The sequence below is a fragment of the Lampris incognitus genome, chromosome 9 (assembly GCF_029633865.1).
Source record: "Lampris incognitus isolate fLamInc1 chromosome 9, fLamInc1.hap2, whole genome shotgun sequence".
Classification (NCBI taxonomy): Eukaryota; Metazoa; Chordata; class Actinopteri; order Lampriformes; family Lampridae; genus Lampris; species Lampris incognitus.
The window spans coordinates 17,518,488-17,538,309 of NC_079219.1; the positions used below are offsets into that span (position 1 = coordinate 17,518,488).

General features: G+C 43.5%; 1 protein-coding gene across 1 annotated transcript in view; it reads right to left on the reverse strand.

Moving 5' to 3' along the window:
• Positions 1-19,822, reverse strand: part of mtbp (MDM2 binding protein) — a 54,368-nt gene that overhangs the window by 29,073 nt on the left and 5,473 nt on the right. The window contains exons 6-8 of the mRNA XM_056286616.1: positions 19,018-19,162; positions 12,645-12,759; positions 6,146-6,262 (exon numbers count right to left, since the gene is read on the reverse strand). Of these exons, the coding sequence (XP_056142591.1) occupies positions 6,146-6,262; positions 12,645-12,759; positions 19,018-19,162 (377 nt within the window). The remainder of the gene's footprint in view (positions 1-6,145; positions 6,263-12,644; positions 12,760-19,017; positions 19,163-19,822) is intronic.

The following is a 19,822-nucleotide window of genomic DNA, read 5'->3' on the forward strand; positions in this document are numbered from 1 at the left end:
ATGAATTTAATTGGAAGGGTTATTAAGGTCTCTCAAAGTGCCGGGGGAAATGTTCCCTCTTGCCCTGTGTAACGGTGTTCCCGGGCACATATTGCACCAGAAGTCCTACAACATATTCTGGATTGTCACCCACTATTCACAACAACAAGCTACGTTCTAACAGTTTTCAGCTGCTCCATTTATTTGCCATGAAAAAATGGGGGCAAAGCGTTTTTTCACACACACACACACACAACTATTACAGGTTATTGTCTGGTCATTATGGAAATCTAAACCAAGCCCAAAACATTTATCAGTTTGTTCATAGGTCCGAACCCAAAGCTTTCATGATGTTTTTGTGGAATGCAGTGGTAACGGAGAGAAAGAAAATATTCCATCTGTTGTGATCACGCTGGAGAGCTAACCGAGCATAAGCGATGTGGTCAGTGTTGCTACAGAGATGTGGGGATGTTTTCAGTAGGAAAGCATATTTGGTTACACTTTGCAAAGATCATGAATTTGGGTGGTAAAAAAAAAAAATGTGGTAACAAAAACACATGCGGTGCCTTCCCATCCCTAAATCACCACAGTTAGGCTGCCTTTGTAGCATCTCAGTTGACATGCTTTTGAATAAGGCATTTGAGAGAAATACATTTAATTTGACCACTATAATGTGTTATATGCTGTAGGGTGGATGGATCTGTGTTGTCAATCTAGAAACAGAAAAGGAGACTTTGGCTCTCAACGATGAAATATCACACTTATGCAGGGCTCTATAGAGAATGGATGACTGACAGTACCAACGGGAACATTTTCCACGTAGAACCCATTTTCTGTTTCGAAACTGACTGCGCTGCTAAACGCAGGCTTTACAAAACTTTTAAAGGCTTTTTAAACGTAGGCTAGCAACACCAAAGCTTAGAAATTATCAATTTTTCCAACCTTCAGACTATTTCATACATGTTTTCATCAGTTTGCGTGTCAAAAGAAGAGCATTTTCAGTTTTTCATGTGCCTTGCATTCTACCACTGTTTGTCTGCTGAGAAAAGGTCTAAAAGGGAAGAACTTGATTCACTACAGCTGATGGCCCTCACACAAGACAATAAACTGAAAAAAAGGTCTTTTTGTGTGTGTGTGTGTGTGTGTGTGTGTGTGTGTGTGTGAAGGGACTCAAAATCCAATTTATAGTCCACTACTTTTAGCAAAAAACTTATCAGGTTTCCTTATTTTATCTGCCTGGAGATGCAACTTTACAGATATTCCACAATCTGTGGGTACCCTGCAATAGGTCTACATTCTGATAGCGTTGAACAGTATGAGATGATAAGTGTTTACTATATACATATAGGAGACTACTCTGAATCATCTTAGTATCTTACTATGTCAGTAAAAAACTGATGACTGCCCCCTTGGGCGGCAAAGGTCAAAAAGAAGCTGTTGGGACAAAATGGCTATGCAAACTGTATTTGTCATTTGTTTTGTTTGGGTATGATGAAGCAACAAAACTACGAGTTCCATCCATTCATTATCCGAACCGCTTATCCCAATCGGGGTCGCAGGATGCTGGAGCCTATCCCAGCAGCCACTGGGCGGCAGGCGGGGAGACACCCTGGACAGGCTGCCAGTCCATCACAGGGCCGACACACACACCTTGGGACAATTTAATGTGGCCAATTCACCTGACCTACATGTCTTTGGACTGTGGGAGGAAACCGGAGCACCTGGAGGAAACCCACGCAGACACGGGGAGAACATGCAAACTCCACACACAGGACGACCCGGGATGACCCCCCCAAGGTTGGACAACCCCGGGGTTCGAACTCAGGACCTTCTTGCTGTGAGGTGACCACGCTAACCACTGCGCCACCGTGCTGCCCAACTAAAAAAGTTATCCATCATAATAGTTCTGTGAAATTTCGACAATTCTGAGACGTGTGTAGACTTTTAACACCTTTCTTTTAACTATTAAGGCACTAGGTTCTTTATATTCTGCAAAAACATTAAAGAATTTACAGTTAAAGAACAAAGCAACAGCACAAAGGAATTATTGAACACACCAGTCTCCCTTTTTAACCACACTTGGCAGCGTTATAGTGGGAAAAACAGTAGATGATAAATAATTAATCTTTGAAAGTGAAGGGAGCATTTGATATAGATTACCTTGCAATTGAAGTAAAGACCTAGGAGAAGGTAGACCACTGTTTTTTAAGGAAACTCACTTTAAACATCATAGGTTTGCTTCAGCCTAGAAGCCCTGCCCATTGAGGCCACATGAGTAACTAATTATAAAGTAAATTGCTCTATCTGGTAGGAAATTCAATAATTTTGTTAAAAGTTCATGTGTGTGGGTGTCCGGGTGGTGTGGCGGTCTATTCCCTTGCCTATCAACATGGGGATCGCCGGTTTGAATCCCCGTGTTACCTCTGGCTGGGTTGGGCATCCCTAGAGACACAATTGGCTGTGTCTGCTAGTGGGAAGCCGGATGTGGATATGTGTCCTGGTCGTTGCACTACCGCCTCCTCTGGTCAGTTGGGGCGCCTGTTCTGGGGGGGATTGGGAACTGGGGGGGGATAGCGTGATCCTCCCATGTGCTACATCCCCTTGGCAAAACTCCTCACTGTCAGGTGAAAAGAAGCAGCTGGCGACTCCACATGTATTGGAGGAGGCATGAGGTAGTCTGCAGCCCTCCCCGGATCAGCAGAGGGGGTGGAGCAGTGACTGGGACGGCTCGGAAGAGTGGGGTAGCTGGCTGGATACAACTGAAAAAAGTTTGTGTGTGTGTGAGAGCCTCAGACTATGTAAATTGTGTATGTGTGCAAGTGTTAAGTCATTATGGTCAGTTATCCCAGAAGTTTGGAAATGGTTTTTTCGTTGTTGTTTTTTTTGTTTTTTGGTTTGTTTGTTTTTTAATTGTGTGCCAAGACAATCATCACCATCTGCTTCTCTGTAAAGGGATCTGATGAGATTTCAAACACACGCACGCACGCACGCACGCACGCACACACGCACAAACACACACACACAAACGCTATCAAAACTTGCTATAATACCTGACTAGCACAACTACACACTGGTGGACACTTCACACATTAGCACTCACAAACACCAAAACTATTGAACTTTTGTGGTTTTAATGGACTGATGAACACAAAAAACACAAACACACCACCCATATGGTCATTATAATTACAGCAGACAACAGTTATAATAAACACAGCAGGGAATATTATACTAACAACACCACTAATCACAACAACCACAATGTATCACTGCTTTGTGTCCTTGTGTGAGCAGCTTACATTTACTTGTGTGCGAGTGTGTGTGTGTGTAAAGATGGCAGATTGCGCATGTTTTAATTTGTTTCCTACAGACCTCTTTCACCTGTTCCTGTGTGGCGTTTTATCATTGCCCTTATTCTGTGTGTGTGTGTGTGTGTTTACTGTCGACCTCATATAAGCCAATAATTTCCCAAGTACATCTCCTGTGTGGTTTTCATTGTTATGGTTATCAATCTACATCAGAGAACTCATTATAGCTCTATGCTACACCCTCCATTATGTAAGCTCTCATTTCCCAAATACACACAGTGTGTTCTCCGTAAGGCAGGCACTGAAAAGCACGCAGTGTGTGTGTGTATATAAATATATATATCTTTGTTAAAAGAAACACTCAATGGTAGGGAAAGTGCTCAACAAATAAGGTGCAATATATATAAATGTGTGTGAATTAATATAGATAGATAGATAGATAGATAGATAGATAGATAGATAGATAGATAGATAGATAGATAGATAGATAGATAGATATCCATCTTCAACCACACACATAAATAAATTAAAACTCCAACAGTCCCACACCAGAAGGAGGTGAGCAACAGAAACAACACTTCAACACCTGACATGCTTTTTTTTGGGGGGGGGGGGTGTTTCCCCCTTCTTCTCCCCAATTGTATCGGGCCAATCACCCCACTCCCGAGCCGTCCTGGTCGCTGCTCCACCCCCTCTGCCGATCTGGGGAGGGCTGCAGACTACCACACGCCTCCTCTGATATGTGTGGAGTCGCCAGCCGCTTCTTTTCACCTGACAGTGAGGAGTTTCACCAGTGGGACGTAGCACATGGGAGGATCACGCTATTGCCCCTAGTTCCAACTCCCCCCGAACAGATGCCCCGACCGACCAAAGGAGGCGCTAGTGCAGCAACCAGGACACATACCCACCTCCGGCTTCCCTCCTGCAGACACGGCCAATTGTGTCTGTAGGGACGCCCGACCAAGCTGGAGGTAACGCGGGGATTCAAACCGGAGATTCCCGTGTTGGTCCGACATGCTTTTTATTACTACTGTTGACCTTGGATAGTTGGTGGCAGATAGTGACGGAGTGGTTCAGAGAAGGGCAGGTCGACTGTTAACTCCAATCAGCGACTACTTTAAGGACAATAAATGAATGAATAAATAAATGTGAACAAAAAAAGCCTCACGCAATTGTTAGATTAATTGTTATCACAAATTTTAAACGATGTTTTGTTTTAGGTTTCAATTAATGAAAAAGGTTTTTTTTTTTAGCTGTGACACAAAATCTGTGATCAGCATAATTAATTACGCTTAAAAACAAGAGAAAAATATACAAAGATTAAAGAGAAAATTCGCTGATTTTCAACCTGATCGTCTATAGGCTGATAGCACATGAAAAACACCTGGAGTTGGGTGTGCGGGTAGCGTCGGGGTCTATTCCATTGCCTACCAACGCAGCGATGGCCAGTTTGAATCCCTGTGTTACCTCTGGCTTGGTCGGGCGTCCCTACAGACACAACTGGCTGTGTCTGCGGGTGGGAAGCTTGATGTGGGTATGTGTCCTGGTTGCTGCACTACCGCCTCCTCTGGTTGGTTAGGGTGATTGTTCGGGGGGAGGGGGAACTGGGAGAATAGCGTGATCCTCCCACGTGCTACGTCCCCCTGGTGAAACTCCTCACTGTCAGGTGAAAAGAAGCAGCTGGCAACACCACATGTATTGGCGGAGGCATGTGGTAGTCTGCAGCCCTCCCCGGATCGGCAGAGGGGGTGGAGAAGCGACTGGGATGGCTCGGGAAGAGTGGGGCAATTGGCCAAGTACAATTGGGAATAAAAAGGGAGGAAAAAAAATGCCACCCGAAGGTTGTTCCTGTTTCTGCATCTCTGGGGTAGCAGTGAAACGGAGTTTGACGTATCGATACATCATTTGGCGGCCGGAAAAACTAACAGCCCAGCAGGGTTTCCAATACTCTACTCTAAACACGCTGTTCAAAAAACACATCCTCGTTCTCTGGGCTACACTCCATTTCTGATGGTGGAAATGACATCCCACAACACTAGCGCAGAGGATTTTATGGACGACGATACAGAAGCTTGTGAGAAATGCATTCTGGTACCTGTAGGCGCTGTGAGAAAGACTCTGTCAGCAGGAGAACGCCGATTTCTCCCTCAATATAGTAAAAGGTAAGGACTTTACTGCTTCAGTCGACTACATTACTCATCAGTACTTATTGCACATACATAAAACCACAAGTGAAATTTCCCTTTAAGTATCCTCTGCCTTCAGCAAGCAAAGGTTTGTACAACTAAACTGAGTGTAGAGACACAGAGTTGAGAACACTTGCCAAATATGTAAATGGATAACTTTAGAAAGAAAAAAAACCCCAGAGAAGACAAAAAAAAAAGTTTACCCTCCCATACATCTACCTTGGTAACAAATGGGGAGAGACCTGAGATAAGTATAAAAGGGAACATATTATGCTAGTGAGCAGATTTCTGGAACCAATTGATCCTTTGAGTGCCAAGATTAGTTGTTGTGATGACAGGGCGCAAGTGAACTCATTTATTGGTTCCTATTAGATCATTAGCAGTAGATGAGATATATACTCACTGAGCAGATAAAAGCAAATAAAAAGTACGATTTATTTGATAGATGATTCACCTACTATGGTTTGCTCTGTATGAATGAATAAACGGTGATGAGCAGGTGACCCTTTAGCTCTTCTGCTTTCTACCACTTAGCAGCCTCAAATGGCTCATGAGCCATACAGAACGTCAAAGATAAAGTGTTATGTTTGCTACTCCAGATCTCAAGGTCTTGAGGACTTAGGAGTAGGAGGTTAGGATTTTAGAAGAAGCAGTGAAGGACAGTGGACCCACCTCTGAAGGCAGTTTGTGGTCTGTTGTGGTGTAGGGGGTGTGGAAGACACTGGAACAGGATATCTGACGCTCTGGAGAACGCAGCGAGAAGCCCTCAAAACGCAGCTCAGACACACACTGAGAGAGAACACAGGAGACAAATCATCTATAGTTTTTTTTCCGGCTTTGACATCAAGCATCTGTAGCAAGAGTGATTTTCAGACTTATTTGTATGCACATACACTTGTTATATGCACACACCATTGTTATTCTATATAAGAAGGTTTACCGTAACAAGAACAGTTTAACTCAAATTCAGCATGCATACACTTAATGGATCTCTCCCTCAGTCGATACAAGTTGGTAGTCAGTTGTTGTAGCCCACTACATATCACAGCACCTTATAGGAATATTTTCAGCCACAGCCAAACTCCTACATCGTATATGTAATATACCCCACAGCTGTCCAGTGTTAGTTCCCAAATTCAGTCACACTAACACACACAACACACACAACACACACACACAGGCGCACAGATAGTATATATCTATATGTCTGTCAGCAAATTGATGTACGTGCATATCCACACCCCTATATTTGTTATGCTATGTATCACACGGTTGTAGTGACAGCAGTTGTTCTCAGGCAGGCTTCTACTCCTCTGGGAGTTCTCTTTTGTTCCACCACTCACCCAGTGTGAAGCTTTTACAGACTGACTGCTCAAGCCCACTCACTTCTGAAAGCAGCTAAGAAAAGGTCAACTTTAGTGAAGGAGAAGCTGAACACTTGCCTCAGCCTCCTCAGAGCAAGACAGGAATAGCAGTTATAAAAGCAGATCCCCCCCCCCCCCCCCGCGTGAATGTACAAATGCATGGCTAGTTCACTAAAATGCAAGCTTTACCTTTCAGATGCTTGCCCTGCTACAGCGGCTAATGGATAACATCTAAAGCAACGATGTTGCTAAAATGACTGCAAAATGCATACTAGGATATATGTTAACTGCTCTGAAAGCATCCGAATACACCAACTTGAAAGTAATGGCATTCTATGAGGCAACCACAGAAATTAGGAACAACAAACTAAGATCACGGGAGCCCAATCTCTTGTTTAAAAAAATAAATGCGATAGGCATTTATTCACTCAGCTGAATGAAAAGAATTAACAGTTTAAATATCATATTCAAATTCCACCCAATTACCTCTGAATTTCTTTAGTACTTTTGATATGCACAAAAATGTATTTGGTACAAAGGGAAAACACTAAGTTTAAAGTGTTTTAAAATCTGACATCATTGAGGTGCCCCAGTGGCTCACCTGGTAGAGCAGGCACCGCATAAGGCTGAGTCCTTACCGCAGTGGCCTGGGTTCGAATCCAACCCGGACCCTTTGCCTCATGTCATCCCCTCCCTCCCCTGCCTGTCCCGTCTCTCTCTACTGTCACTGTTAAAGAATAAAGCAGAAAATGCCGGGGGGGGGACTGACATCATTGATGTTCCCTGACCTTAATATGGCATGACTTGACAAAGATGGTGGACGCCCTGGGTCAATCTCCAAAAAGTACATTAAAGAAAATGAACAAAAACACAAGAACAATACAGCTAAACATTCTGGAGGTGAAACTCTCTTTGAGTTGAAAATATTACAGAGGCGAGGCTCTTGAAAGGAATCGGTGTTTTGATGTTGGAGTCCATTGGTACTCCCTGCTCAGCTGTACTTGCCATGAGGGACAGGTGACCGAACCAATCAATCTGAGCTGGGTCATCAAAGGGAAGAAAAGCACATGGCCAGCATAGAATAACAATGGCTGAAAAAGACACCTCCAAGTATACCACTGCAGTTTTCAAAGATGCATCCAAGTTTTAGATGTTGCCTTATATACTGTAACGATAGTGCACAAAACTCTGGAAAGTAGAGAGTGTACAATGTGTGGCCACATGTTCTCTTTCTCATGGTAATACATCACTTATTTGCCCCTTATACACTATGTCAGTGGTTATTTCCAAAGCAATATCAAGTTTTAGCACAGTGTTCTCAAATCCTATAACCAAATTACAGCTTAATTTGAAAGAATAGGAATGCCTCTCCTAGACGCTGTCAGCGTGTGCTTAATTCTGACATCCTAAGGGCACAGCATGGTTTGCCATGTCTTCTCCTTTAGCTCATTTGTTTTCATTTTCAGGCAGTACTGCCAAGACACGAAGAACAAAACAAAATAATCTGGAGTTAAACTTGAGAAAATTACAGTTTGGCTAGAGTCAATGATGAAAAAAAATGGATATCAAAGAATAGAACAGTACGAGATGAAACAAAATTCTGCTGCAGCGCTCCGCAATAGCACAACAGACTGCTGCAGCTCCTTGTACAACACTGGAGGAATGGGGAAAATTGGTCCATTCTGTCCAGGGATATTTTTAAAGAATTGCTATGTCTACCATTGTTTTCCGTTTAAGGCAGAACAAGTAACCATGGAGTCTTAGCTCTGCAGCGGCATCTCATCACAGTCATCATTTTAGTCAACTTTTCCCCTTGAGATTGGACTCCTGTGCATGCATAAACTGGTGAAGGAATTGCAAAACGATTTATTGGCCAGCTAAATCTGTGTGTATAAGGAATGTGAAGTGGTTTGCTGACACTGGTCACATTAATAATAAAACGTAATAGTAATAAAAGATAAAAGAAAAAATGCGACAAACATTTAATGGGGTGTAGGAATTCAAACTACCTTCCAGCTTAATGTTAAAGCTTGAAAAAATTATCTTGATGGAGTGGGTAATATTTTGATACATTTTCTACCCCCGAAAAGATAAAACACTTTGCGGCAGACTTTAAAAGCAAATGTGTTCTGCTGTACTTGCCAATCTGTACATCAGCCTAACCCTCCTCTAAATGGCGGCTGACTCCAACAACAGCAAGGTCAGGTCAGAGCGGGGCCCATCGGGCCAGGGCTGGATCAGGTCTGCCAAGACAGGGCAGTTTTTTCCCATGCCCCGACCTTGACCTCCCATGTTTTTCTCTAAAATGAACGAGGGATGCTCTCCAAACATCATGAAAAATTCCCAAAGTTAGAGGGAAAATTCAACATTTATATTGGTTATTGTATCATATAGCCTACAGCGCCTGTCATTTACCCCAAAAAAACCCAAAAATATTAGTGCTATCACTTTGCTAGTAGACAAAGTAGTACTAGGCGATAAAGAAAATATTATTTTCATGATAATCATAGGGAATTTTACATGGTATTGATATATAATCACAGAATCTTACATACACAAAAATCGGCATCCAGGTAGGGTAGCGTTCTATTCCGTTGCCTACCAACATGGGGATCGCCGGTTCGAATCCCCGTGTTACCTCCGGCTTGGTCGGGCGTCCCGACAGACACAATTGGCCATGTCTGCAGGAGGGAAGCCGGATGTGGGTATGTGTCCTGGTTGCTGCACTAGCGCCTCCTTTGGTCGGTCGGGGCATCTGTTCGGGGGGAGTTGGAACTAGGGGCAATAGCGTGATCCTCCCATGTGCTACGTCCCACTGGTGAAACTCCTCACTGTCAGGTGAAAAGAAGCGGCAGGCAACTCCACATGTATCGGAGGAGGCATGTGGTAGTCTGCAGCACTCCCCATGTTGGCAGAGGGGGTGGAGCAGCAACCGGGATGGCTCGGAAGAGTGGGGTAGTTGGCCGGATACAATTTGGGAGAAAAAAGACGGGGGGGGGGGGATACCATTTTTAAGAATCTAGCTGTGGTTTGTCACACATCCAACTGTTTGGTAAGGTAAGTATAATAACAAACCAAAACTAGTTTTCAAACAAACAACAAAAACAACAACAACAAACTTTATTTATATAGCACATTTCATACATGGGCAACACAATGTGCTTTACATAAAATGACAATACAATTCAAACACTCTTAAAAGTGCAAATGCAGAATATAAATGTGCACATCATGTGCCCAGGAATTGAAGTAGAATAAACAAAATACACTTACACAAACCAAGAACATATCCGTAGGCTGTTTTGAAAAGTAAAGTTTTTAACCTGCTTTTAAAAGTGTACAGTGTGGGCGGCCTTTCTCAAGTCCTCAGGCAGGGCATTCCATTTACTTGGGGCATAAATACAAAAGGCAGCTTCCCCTGCTCTAGAGTTAGTACGAGGGATGGTTAAAAGACCACTGCCTTTGGACCTGAGAGCTCTTGCTGGTTTGTATCTAATTAGCATGTCTTTTATATACTGTTGTGCAAGGCCATTTAGAGCTTTGTATACTACTACTACTACTGCTTTCAGCTGCTCCCGTTAGGGGTCGCCACAGCGGATCATCCGTTTCCATTTCTTCCTGTCCTCTACATCTTCCCCTGCCACATCAGCCAACTGCATGTCCTCCCTCACCACATCCATAAACCTCCTCTTTGGCCTTCCTCTTTTCCTCTTCCCTGGCAGCTCCATATTCAGCATACTTCTCCCAATATACCCAGCATCTCTCCTCCACACATGTCCAAACCATTTCAATCTCGCCTCTCTTGCTTTGTCTCTAAACCGTCCAACCTGAGCAGTCCCTCTAATATAATCACTCCTAATCCTGTCCTTCTTCGTCACTCCCAATGAAAATCTTGGCATCTTCAACTCTGCCACCTCCAGCTCCTGTCTTGTAAACCTTCCCTTTAACTCTTGCTGGTACCCTTCTGTTGAAAATCAATCCTGACACTCTTCTCCTCCCTGCCTGCACTCTCTTCTTTATCTCTCTTCTGCACTCCCCGTTACTTTGGACAGTTGACCAAAGTAATGGGGAGGGTACCTTTTAGAGCTCTGTATACAAGCAACAGAATTTTAAAACCGATTCTAGTTTTGTCGGGGAACTAATGCAGAGATCTAAGAACAGGTGTAATGTGTTCATACGTTTTAGTTCTGGTGAGAACACGTGCTGCCGCATTTTGAATTAACTGTAGTTGCCGCATAACTGATTTTGGGAGGCCGGTGAATAGACCATTACAGTAGTCCAGTCTACTTCCTATAAATGCATGGATTAATTTCTCACAGTCTGATTTTGATAAAAAGCCCCTTAGTTTTGAAATGTTTAAGATGGTAGAAGGCTGATTTTGTGAGATGATTGATATGGGCTCTTAAAATATAGATCGCCGTCTATAATTACACCCAGATTTCTAGCTTCACTTTTGCACTGCAGAGACAGAGAGCTGAGATGAGCTGCTATTCTCTGTCTCTGAGTCTTTGCGCAAAAAGTGAGTATTCTTGTCTTGTCTTTGTTCAATTGTAAAAAGTTCTCTGACATCCATAGATTAATATTGTCAATACACCGAGTTAGGGAATGTGTGGGATCTAGGTCGTCACGAGATAGGGATACGTACAATTGTGCATCATCTGCATAGTTATGGTAATTTATTTTGTGTTTCTGTATAACATGTGCAAGTGGGAGCATATAGAGATTAAATAGTAACGGTCCAAGAATTGAACCTTGGGGTACCCCACACATTATACCCACTTTGTCCGAGGCAAAGTGTCTAATGGACACAAAGAATTGTCTGTCCTGTAGGTAGGTTCTAAACTAGTTCAGAACAGGGCCAGAGAGGCACTTACTAAATACTCATTAAAATATTTTAAGCTTCATTTTGTGAGAAATTTAAGGTTTCAGGATGTTCTTCATCAATTTAGACAATGGAGTTGAATATTGTGTGTGTGTGTGTGTGTGTGTGGCTCATGACTTGATTCTCATATCATAAAACCAAATTTCAACACAATGCAACACCATTGAAAAATTATAATACTGAATTACTAGTCAGACCTGGGACACAATATTAACAAATCCTTACCAAGGCCAATTTTAATTGACAATAACAGGATTTGATTTTAGGAATAAGCCAAAGATCTCGGGCCAGGCTGCAGACTCAAAATTAGCCCTGCTCTCATCACTCGAGAAAATTCTTTAGAAAACACTGTCTTCTCTATGCTTTTCTACTGATCTGCTCATTTCTGCAGAGAAAGGCTCATTATAGAGGGGCTCGGCTCTGAGCTCAAACAGACGCAGCTCCTTCTCATTCCTTCCACACAGGCCAGACTGTAATTCATTCAGAAGCGATGGCGCTTCAACTTCAGGAAAATGAGTATGACGGAGCTGTTCGCAGTGTGGCTTGCCCAATGAACTCAGATGCAAACACATAGTTATAAACAGACACATACAGGCATGCAGGCAGACATATTTGAACATGCTTGTGCCCCTACATTCTCTTCTCTGACTAGCACTGTACCCCTTGCACACTCTTCAACAGGTCTTCACCTTCTTGTCTAAAACCTCTCTATAGTTATACCTACTATCCTTATTTAGCCCTCTAATGAGCCATCTGCCTTTCTTTCCACTTCAGAGTACTAGTGCGCGTGCGTACACACACACGTACACACACACACATGCACGCGCGCACACACCTGTGTGTAAAATTTGTCTGTCCAGAAGGATATGACACCTTCCACCTTCTCCCATGACTAAGTACACATGTAGTCCTACTGTTAAATTACCTTTTTCTCTCTGATGAGCAGGCCTCCCCTCCACAGCTCCCTGGTGTCAATACAGCTGTCAAGATCAGCAGAGTCCACTAGATTGGCACTCAGGTACGATGCAGTTTTCTGCCACCTAAAAAAATAAAAGTAAAAAAATTATAGTTTTACAGAATGACCACTACATGGGATTTAGTTAACTAGCAGGAGGAAGCACCCATGGACAGATGGGTAGAAATATCACATACTGACCCCATAATGAACTCTACATACATGATATACTGTCTTCGCTCTTACGACAGCACATGTGAATGTGCTTGAACAAGATGCATTGTCATAGCATATGTATTTATAAAAAGGGTGCAGTAGTTTTTCATGAATTGAACCTGACAAAGAACCACTTGGATCGAAACGTTGTTTATTTAATAACCGTCTATGAAAGTGTGTTGGAGCATATAGTGTGCAGCTCTTCTTCCACTGGCTCTTCAGTCCATTTCTGTCCAGGGATATTTTTAAAGAATTGCTACACCTGCCATTGTTTTCCTTTACAGACAGGACAACAAGTAACTATGGATGCACATATATCTAATTTCACTCTGTATTAAAAAAAAAAAACTTTTTCTTTGAAGAAGTATGGGATGATCCATCTTCAGAAATTATTCATACATGGATACCCTTATGTAGAGTGTGGGCTCTCCAGTTTCAGAGTTTGGATCAGCATATATCTCAATTTCTTTTGTTTCTCACTATGATTGGCTGCTAATCCATGCATGAATTGTTATAGTTAGTTACAGCTGAGTAATCAGAGTTTAGTGGATCTGTCTGCTTCAGCTGTCACTGACACCCCGTTTACACTTGGTTTTAAAATGTGTTTTTGCAATCGGATCACAAGTGGACAGCGCTAAATACAAGTGTAAATGAGCACCAAACGTTTTGTGAACCGGTTACTCAAACCACTTGCCGAGGTGGTCTGGGATGCATTTGACCACATATCTTTTGTAGTGTAAACGCTAATGCGTCCTGATGCATCACTGACAAGGATGTAACAGGAAAATACGTCATCAATGCAGGATGTGGTGGTTGTTTTGGTAACAGTATGCCAGCTTTCGAAAAAACTGAGAGACAGGAGAGTGTACGCGGTTGGAGTACAAGTGAAACGAGATGCTTAAACTCCATTTGGGCAGAAGAATCAGTCCTGTCAATCTCAACAGCTGGAACAGTCCGTACATGTATATGAGTGCTTGAAACACCTTCACACATTAGCTGTTGTTTTCACAGCTAGTCGGCAAATCTGGCGCTTGACTGAGGCCCTTTGACCTTGTAGTGGATGTGACGTAGACAGTAATGAAATCGTCTTCTTCTTCCTCTTCTTCTTCTTCTTCTTCAGAATAACAAAATCTGATCGAAGTTGTCAGCAGGACGCATTTGGAGACGCATGATAGACACAGGTGTAAACGGCGATGTGTCTCACTGTCCACTTGTGATCCGATCGCCCAAAACGCATTTTTGAGATTCCTTTGCAAACACCTAACAGCTGAATGAAAATGTCCTCTTCACTAAGAAAGAGGAACTAGCTACTACAAGAGTCAAGTAACGATGTTGTCTTTCCTCTCTGTAAATGGATAAAACTTTGATAAAACTGTAACTATGGCAGTGACACCACTGGTGACCTGAACTGCTCAGTACCAAATGCTGCTTAGCTTTCAAAACACCAGGAGTTTGCATGAAACCCCTTCCTGGCTAGAGAGCCCCTTATTACAATCCATGGCTTCACAAATGAATGCTTTATGAATAATTTACAACTAAAGTTTGCTGTATGATTTTAATTAGTTAATATAACTCCTCTAAATCCTTATCAGATGCCAATGAGTAAACAAGAGTATTTTAGCCCGCCTTTCTGTTGACATATTTTTTACATGTTACATGAAAACAGACTGGCAAGCAATCTTACCCTCTTCTCTCTCTTTTTCATTACTTCCGTCATTCTTTGATGTCTTTGATATTTCGGAGGCACTCGACAGAGCCAAAAGGCATTCATTAAAGTGGATGCAGATACTGTTAATAACATGTTGATCCCTTTTGTACGGACGTTCTGGTGTCATGCCACACAAAAAATTAGTGAAGACAGGCAAAGCCCAACAAGGGTTTTACCAGCTTGTCTATCTGTTTATGGCATGACAAATTCAACACGAAAGGTTATGCCAGCTATGCATAAGAATTCTTTAAAGAGTAAGCAAAAACTCATTTTTTAGCCTGTCTCTGCCTACTCACATTTTGAAAAAGATGCAGAAACAAAAACGGGGTAAAGTCCTGAGACCATGCGACCTCATATCGATGCCATGCTTCACATGCACATTTCTGCACCTTATACTTCATTCTGCATGGTCTCAGGAGGATAGACCTCAGGGGTCGTCCCAGGTTGTCCTCTGTGGGAGTTTGCATGTTCTCCCTGTGTCTGTGAGGGTTTCCTCTAGGTCTGGTTCCGTCCCACAGTCCAAAGACATGTAGGTCAGGTGAATCGGCCGTACTAAATTGTCCCTAGGTGTGAATGTGTCAGCCCTGTGATGGCCGGCCAGCCTGTCCAGGGTGTCTCCCCGCCTGCCACCCAATGACTGCTGGGATAGGCTCCAGCATCCCCGCGAACGTGTGTAGGATGAGCGGTTTGGATAATGCATGAATGGACGTGGTAAAAATGTAGAGGACAATGATGGCAGTGTGTGGGGGTTGAAGATGTAAGTGTTGTAGTACAACATTTCACCCAAGCTTCACACAAGTCTACCCAGAGAGATTGGTTTGGTAATGCCAGCAAGTTGCCTTTCCACTCGGCTCGTATTTTACCGGTCTAACACAATGGACCTCATGCGTCGCCTACGTCACATGGTCCCGTCGTCTTTGATGCCCCCATATCCAAGTAGGCAATTCAGAGGGGAGTTTTCTTAATGTACATTTTTTTCCTGAACTTGACAGAAAGCATAGATTATCGCCCTCAAAGCGGCCATGTGACATATCTCGTTTTTGTTGAATTTATGAAGGCAATCGGTTCCATCATCCTTGGTCCATACCAACACATGTTCAGCTCATAAAAAGTATCCTGAAAGAAGGATCCCCCTTCTGCTGCTCTCCCTGAGGCTTCTCTCATTTTTTTTCCCTAAAAAGGCATTTTCTGCAGTTTTTCCTTTGTAGTTTTCCCACAAATCAAGGATCGAAAGACAGATTTTGTTGTCCATTGTTGTCTACCTGCTTTTAACAGCGTGAATGTTAAGCTCTCAAACACTACAAAAGTGATTTAGAGCTATACAAATAAACTTGACTTTAACGCGCCTTAATTTCTTCCACTCAAGGAAATGTGGCCAGACTAGAAAAACTGATTTACAGGAAAGCATGAATAAATTTACAATCCTCTTTAACCTTTAGTTTTTAATGTGTCTTCATAAGATGCCCCATGGGATGCTCTCATCCTTTGTTATTCTTCTGGAGGTTTGTGGGCTACTCTCCTAGATATTTACTGTAAACTAAAAGATGAGTGGATTTAAAAGAAAGTTTATACTGCACACTTAAACTCGAAAGATGAAACATGGGGAATCATGGGAAGTGACAGGCTACATTGATTGAGGTGTGCCATATGACTGCTGGTTGCAGGTTTCTTGCACCCCCCCCCCCCCCCACAAAGAAATCCTGTGGGTAAAACTGGTTCATGACCCAATTCCACCCTCCCATATTTACTCTGTAATAGAGCTACAGTTCCCCCTAGTGGCAATGCAGAGTATAACACAGGTGTGGCTGACGTTCATGCAAAGATGAATTTCTAGAATTTCTCACTCTGTGCTACTTCTTTTTTTTTCTTTTTTTTTTTGGCCAGACATTTCCGCTAAGTGAGCTACCCTCACAAAGCTCAAGACCAGGATTAATCTCTGCTATCTCAGGTAGTGGCCAACTTGTATATGGAGGAAGTAGAAGAGTGCTCTGATATCCTATCCAGGGACACTACCTAGACATTGGTTCAAATTTGTGGATGACACCTGGGTTAAGATTAAATCTCAGGCTGTATGACATTTCACCAACCACATTAATTCTGTGGACAACCACATCACGTTCACCAGGGAGGATGTGAAAAATGACAGATTAGCCTTCTTAGACTGGATTTGTGATTGTTGATGGGGGACATTTGGAATCAGGAATACTTTATTTGTCATTTCACCTCATGTACTTGCACACATGAAGTGAAATGAAATGCCGTTTCCTCCAGCCCACAGCAGTGCAACATACAGACAAAAACACATTCAAGAACTACAAGAACACACATATTCAAACTAACATATATCCAAACCAAAAAAATAAAAAATAAAAAATCACTGTCCAAGGGAACAACGCCAGCCAGGATGACTGTTGGAACCACTGGTCTGCATGGCTAGCAGTTAGCCTAGCCTGCCCTGATTACACGTCCTGTCAGACCGCCCTCCGTGTTTCCTCCCCGGGCACAGCTCCAGGTAGGGGCTGTGGTCCCTGTGGCAAACAGACGAAGCAGACCAAGCCCTCCCAGCCGATCCAGCGCCAGCTCCCCCAGCCAGACACCCTTGACACACCTCCCCACACTCCACACGACGACATCAAAAACACCAGTCAACGCCAGGTGAGGCTGTTGCCAGACCACCCTCGGGGTAATTGGAACTGCTGGTCTGCATGGGCTAGTAGTTAGCTTAGCCTGCCCCGCTTCCGCGTCCTGTCAGACTGCCCTCGGTGTTACTTCCTCGGGTGCAGCTCCGGGCAAGGCCGCGGTCCCTGGGCCCACAGTGCAGCAGACCGAACTTTTGCAGCCGATCCAGCGCCAGCTCTCCAAGCCAACAAATGAAGACAAAAATTTAGACACAGACATGGACACTGAATCAACGGTACTGGGTGAGGCCGCCACAATTGTGAATTCACGCCGCCATCTTCCCACACTGGTACTGGGTGAGGCCGCTGCGAATGTGAATTCCCGCCGCCATCTTCCCACACCGGAAACGGAGTTTTTGATTTGCTTGTAGATGTTTACCGTAAACCAACACAAACTGACATGCTGATCAGTACTTAAGGTTTGACTCTCATCATCCACTGGAGCATAAATAAACTAGTAGTCATCAGGACGCTGTACCACCGAGCTGACAACGTCCCCACCGACACAGCGGCCAGGGAAGGGGAGAAATCCCACATTAAACAGGCCCTGGTTAAGCATGGTTATCCTAACTGGGCGTTTGTCGAAGCCAGGAAGATGCCCAAACAGTTCACCAGCCGATCAAAGAGATGAGAAGGACAACAGCTGCCTAGGCGTAAACCAGTGGTGATTCCGTATGTGGCGGGAGTGTCGGAAAAGTTGAGACACGCATTTTCCAAACACCGTGTCTCAATTGCTTTCAAACCCCAAAACACGCTGTGCCAGAAATTGGTCCACCCCAAGGATCAGGTCCCCTGACCCAAACAGCAACATAGTGTACGTTGTTAAGTGCCGAGAGGATTGCCATGATGTATACACTGGGGAAACCAAACAGACACTGGCCAAGAGGATGGCACAACACAGGAGAGCTAACACATCAGGCTAGGATGCCACAGTCTACACCCATCTACAGGCCAGTGGTCACTCTTTCCACATCCTTGATAGGGAGGAACACTGGATTGAACGGGGAGTCAAAGAGGCCATCTTTGTGAAGAGGAAACGACCAACCCTGAACTGAGGACTGGGGGGGGGGCAAAGAGGACATCTGTCACTATCTTACAATGCTGTGATTGCAACTATTCCCTACACATGGCTATTGTAACTATAGTTAATGGTCACACCGTTATTTGCATATGAAACTGATCATTGGTTTCTGTCGTTACGCAACTGTATTGTTTATACGAGTGGGGATACGTGTAGTCAGTTGAGACTAAAGAAGTCACTTAGATGAGTGATAAAACATTTCTGTCAACGAGTCCAGATGAACTGATCAACTTTCTTTGACTCTCCTATCATACATTTTCACCAGAGGTTCTCTCTGACTACCACGGTTTTGAAATTGTTTAAATTTAGACTTCCAAATGATTTCTGGGGAAAGAATTAGAAGTAAAGAGCAAATTATCGGGTAGAAATCCCTGTTACCAAGAGAGACTGTGACTGGGAGAGAGCTGACTGCTGTGACCGATGGACTGATAACACAATTCCCACTACCACATGTGAAGACCCTCTCATTTTCCATCAGGTGGAAATGTTTGCTTGATGAGGGCAACAACCCAGTGTCTGCAGTTTAGGAAGGCTCTGTCTAGATTTTAGGAAAGATCTAGTCAGAACCAAAAGAAAAAAAAAAACCTGACCACAAATGTCTCTCTGAAATCTTACAGGTTATCGAACAATAATGAGATTAGAGATGTGAAGCCTCCTCACCCATTGGCGTTGTGTGCGACCACAGTGATCTTGGCAGAGTGCCAGCAGGCCATGTGCTTGAGAGCTCCCATCAGAGGGAGCAGGTCTTTTAAAACAGGGGGCCGCTCTGCATTTCCAAGCACCAGCACATCCAACAGGGCTTTACCTGGCAGCAACGAAGAGGAAGACATTTTAAAAGAGGGCATTTTCCTTTGATGGAACATTTCTCTTAAAAAAGAAAAAAAATGAGAACATGTTTGTAGTTCACAGGAGTCTCTGACCAAAGCTGGTTGCTCTGAGAGCCTGCCGTCATTATTTCCTTTCACTTTGAAATCACAACATCTTCCTATAACCTCCTGTGTTCTGAATCAACCTTCTACCGAAGATATTTTGCCTGTTTGCGATGAGACATATTTAAGATGGAATAAATCTTGGAAGCCAACAGCGGCTGCAGAGCCCCGCAGCAGCCATAATCATGGTGAGGTGTTCTTGAAGTATTGAGTTGTACGTGCTGCAAAATAAAAATAAAAACGTTTTCCAATATTAAATATCACTTCAAGCAAAAATAAGACTCACCAGCAAGCTATGCGCCCAATATGTGATAGAGAAATAATTTTGAAATACAGCAGTTCACCATTTTTCCAAGGCTATTATAGACCTTTTTTCTCCCTAGTTGTATCCGGCCAATTATCCCACTCTTTTGAGCTGTCCTGGTTGCTGCTCCACCCCCTCTGCCGATCCGGGGAGGGCTGCAGACTACCACATGCCTCCTCCGGTACATGTGGAGTCACAAGCCGCTTCTTCTGACCTGACAGTGAGGAGTTTC